Source organism: Suillus subaureus (genome assembly GCF_016647635.1).
Source record: "Suillus subaureus strain MN1 chromosome Unknown BJ212scaffold_646, whole genome shotgun sequence".
Lineage (NCBI taxonomy): Eukaryota > Fungi > Basidiomycota > Agaricomycetes > Boletales > Suillaceae > Suillus > Suillus subaureus.
Genome location: NW_024539202.1, coordinates 1 through 4,093, shown reverse-complemented (window position 1 = coordinate 4,093; position 4,093 = coordinate 1). Strand labels below are relative to the sequence as shown.

The following is a 4,093-nucleotide window of genomic DNA, read 5'->3' as shown; positions in this document are numbered from 1 at the left end:
TGCAATTTTTTCGGCGACGAGCGAAACTGGTAAAAAGAATGAAACAAATTCAACGCTACCAAGAAATTAGAACACTACTGAGATAAGTTCGTTGTTATGAATCCGCCCGCATGCTTCAGAACTTTCCCCAGATTATACGACGGAACTCAAAAATATCCCATGTACGGATCGTAGCCCATTTGGTCCTGAGCAGGTGACCCTTCCGTAGCTAATAGCAAATGGAACAATGATCAAAGAACGAACCTTGAATTCGCCTGTGTCAGAGCTGGTTTGGACGCCGAGGTTTGGTTATCATTGGTCTCAGGGCAGGTGTAGATGACTCACTGAAAAAACAGGACCATGTCACAGTGATCATCCAGAGTGAAGTTGAACGCTTTTTGACCTTCTACTGCAGGAGGCGTGGGACGTCCGAGCATCAAGCCACACAGAATACTTATACCCTAGAGAATCAAAGTCAAATCAATCTTCTGCGAGAAAAGATGGATCGCTTCGCATCTGCTTTGATATAATCACTGCCCGTTGTAGCGACAGCCACTTTGAATGCTGGACACGGCCAAAGCACATCGTCAGCTACCCGATGGTTTAACCGGCATTGGAACAAAATGATGAACCTGTGGCAGAATGGTCAGAGTCGTAGATGCCCTGGCGATAAGGGCGCTTCGGCATGTCTTTCCAAATCTGAGTGAAGAATCCGCGCGGAAAGATGAGATACCTGCCATTTTCGATTGTCAGCGATTGCTGATAGCGTAACAGGTTTGGTGGTGAAAAGTGATGCTTACTCTCCTTCAACTTGATAGGTATGAGTATAGAAGTCTCGGTAGCTATACAGTTTCTGCCATATAGCAGTCCGGATTTCTGCCCCAGAGCGACTGACTCGTTTAATGGACCACTCTGTGCGGAATTCTGTCTGGACCGAGGTCCCCAGTATGATCGACGCAGAACTGGCAGTATTCAAAACAATCAGCAGCCACTACAGCAGGATTCATTAGCTTACTCGTCCCGAATCCCGACCAACGCTATGTGAAGGGTATTTTTCATAAGAATCACATGACAAAATCGTTGAGTTGGACACACCACTAGAATTCGGATCCTTGATACTGCAGGCCATGACATGAGCCCCATATTATGCGAACACCGAACGAATATACTGACGTGCATCGATAGTAGCCATCCCAGGCTATTGTCCAGTGTTCAGTTGCGTTCGGCTTTCGGTCAACAGTGACAATGTTTACTTCCATTGAATGGGGTCATATACTTTCCACTCGCAAGGTTTCGGATGGTATACGTATCGATCGGCTCGCCAGCTGCCTCGACGAGCCAAAGGCGGGTGAACACACCACGGTCCAATTGTGTCATTCCACGTGTCCATATTGTATTCATATACTGTGATATTACCTACACCATAGAGAAAGAGGATCATTAGAAGCAGCTTTGACGGCTGTCCGAGTCTGAAATGAAGGTGCTCACTATTGTAATCCTCTTTCGAGAAGCCCACAGCCATGTGAACAAGCCAGCCAAGTGTCGGGTAAAGGGACACGCTTACCGGCGAGAACAAAGTCGCGGTATAGTATGGATCGCTTTGCACCCCAAAAAAGCACATGTATCTGAAAAAGATCTGCACGGCGATGACAATTAATAGGGATAAAGGTCATATAGGTCAATGAGCATACAAACACCAGGAATGAAAGGCGGCATGCTGTAAATGAGGCGCAGTGGGGATGTGCGGGTGTCATCTTTCAGGGTTATATAGCCCTCAAGAATAAGGTGATCATCCAGCATAACTAATCAGTGGAAGAGCCGAATGTGGCACACTCTAGGAGCGCTGACTCGGAGTAGCTTGAATCAATCATGACTCAGTCAAATACATACGTGGTTGCGCCCTGTATATCTTTGGAATGTTCCTATCACCTGAGATACGATGATTGCGGGGACCTTATGTCTTTGGAAAGTTCCTATCACCGATCCGTTGATTAAGTCAGTTCCGGAGTTTTTCTCAGTTGAGCCTCCTCGGACAAGATTACAAAGAACGCAGAGGCCCAGTCTAAGTACTACAGAAGAATTTTGGCGGTGTTAGTATTAACAGACCAGTTGGCCAGGTGGACTCGACGACGGGAATAAGAATGTCTCTGGTCCTGGTCGAAATCTATGATGAACAACAAGCATTGAAGCATACCAACACCACGAAGGCAATGACGTTGTGGCTGAGTGCAGTGAGGAAGTGCGGATGTCGTCGTTCAGAGTGGTGTACCAGGTCCTGACGCAGGTCATCGGGAGTGCCAAGAGTACTGGTGAAGTGACAGGAGTCCCGGCTGGATGTGTTCAAGTTGTAGTCAGTCCTCGATAGATAGACTCGGAGCCGCAACCTCCCGCTATATAGAGGTTTGGGCTTGGGTTTCCCTTTGCAGGACTCCCCAGTACACTGGCCTATCAAGAAGAACGCAAAGGAGTTGCAATCCAGGAATTAAAGAATACCTCAGTGTGCAATCGGTCTGCAAGGTGACACGTCACTAGCAAATGCATTTCATTGACAAGGTGATTGCTCGGAATGAAGAATAAGCATCAAGACCACGATTACCATATGGGTGAGAGATGAGCGCTGGGACTGGGACAAGAATGTGGAAAAGTAAACTGACCGCGCCGCTGAGGAAACAGCGGCAGCCGATAGCAATATTAACATACCCGCATCTTCAGTATATGATTTAGCATAGCAAAAGAGATGAATGTGAGGAGCGTGGGATCCATTCCTGCGCTCAAATGTAGGTGTACCGTCTTGAAACGATATCCGTGTTCTCATCGTGTACGCAACATATGACTCATAATTCTGATACATGGGATGAAAGTAGTCTGTACGAATTTGAATATATATATATACATATTGTATCCATTTCTTCAAGGGCATCTACGGGCCATAGTAGCCAGAAGCCGGCTGTGGGTTGGTAAAGCAGCTCATCGAAGGTTATCCACATGCGAACTGACCTATCGACGCGGCATGGTTCTGCAATACGCTCCGGGGTTCCACCAGCGTATGACATAACTCAAAAAAGTGCCAAAACTGGGTCATAGCCCATGTCTTCCTGAACAGGTGAACCATCTATTAGGCGACAACAAACGCAACAGCGATCAAGAAACAAACCATGAATTCGCCTGTCTCGGGCCTTGTTTGACACCAAGTCTGGGTTATTATTGATCTGAAAACAAGGTATAGGCCGGGCACTCACTCGAAAAACACAATTTTCTCATAGTCGTCCTCTAACGTGAAGTTGACTGCTTTTTGTCCTTCTACCGCAGGAGGCCTGGCACGTCCAAGCATCCAGCCACAGAGAATGCCTATATCCTGGGGAATTAGTGTCAAATCCATCCCTTGTGAGAAGAGCTGTAAGTGAATCGCGACTCACATCCGCCCCGATTTTGTCACTTCCCCAAGTGGCAACAGCTGCTTTGAATACTGGACATGGTCAAGGAAATACTCAGCTACTTGCCAAACAATGGGCGCCAGAACAGAATGATGAACCTATCGCAAAACTGTCAGAGTCGTAAATCTCCGGGCGCAATTTGCGCTCCTGGATGCTCTTCCAGATAACCGAGAAGAATCCGCGCGGAAGGATGAGATAACTGTTCCCGAAAGATTGTGTCAGCGATCCATGGCAGAGTGTCACGTCGGGTCACGCGAAAGCCGCTCACTCTCTGTCAACTTGGTAGGCATGAATATCAAAGAGATTATTTTCGAAGTGATATTTGAGACTGGGGTTCTGCCACATAGCAATTCGGGTTTCGGCCCCAGACTGGCTGACCCGTTGAAAGGACCACCGTTTGTGAGACTTCGGCCCACGTAGGGCGTGAAGACTGTATACCAGGAGGTATTAAAAACAATCAGGCCCAGGGGGAGTTCCGTGCGCTTACCCAATCAATTCTGCACGAAGGATGATTACTTTCAATAAGAATCACGTACAGCAAACTTAGACGCACTCTTGGAAGATGCATGTGTGAGGCTGCAAACTATGCTATGAGCTTCGCATTATGCATACATCAAATGAATGCACAGACTTGTATGCCTGTGAGCCAGCTGGGACTCCCGTTGGGACTTCTGTTATTA

At 47.3% G+C, this 4,093-nt stretch overlaps 1 protein-coding gene across 1 annotated transcript; it reads right to left on the bottom strand.

Moving 5' to 3' along the window:
* Nucleotides 1–1,126: 1,126 nt before the first annotated feature.
* BJ212DRAFT_954634 (uncharacterized protein) lies at nucleotides 1,127–1,759 on the bottom strand. Its single transcript, XM_041344439.1, has one exon. It carries the CDS (start codon nucleotides 1,598–1,600, stop codon nucleotides 1,229–1,231), a length of 372 nt encoding a protein of 123 aa, XP_041184761.1. The 5' UTR covers nucleotides 1,601–1,759; the 3' UTR covers nucleotides 1,127–1,228.
* Between the last annotated feature and the right edge of the window lie 2,334 nt (nucleotides 1,760–4,093).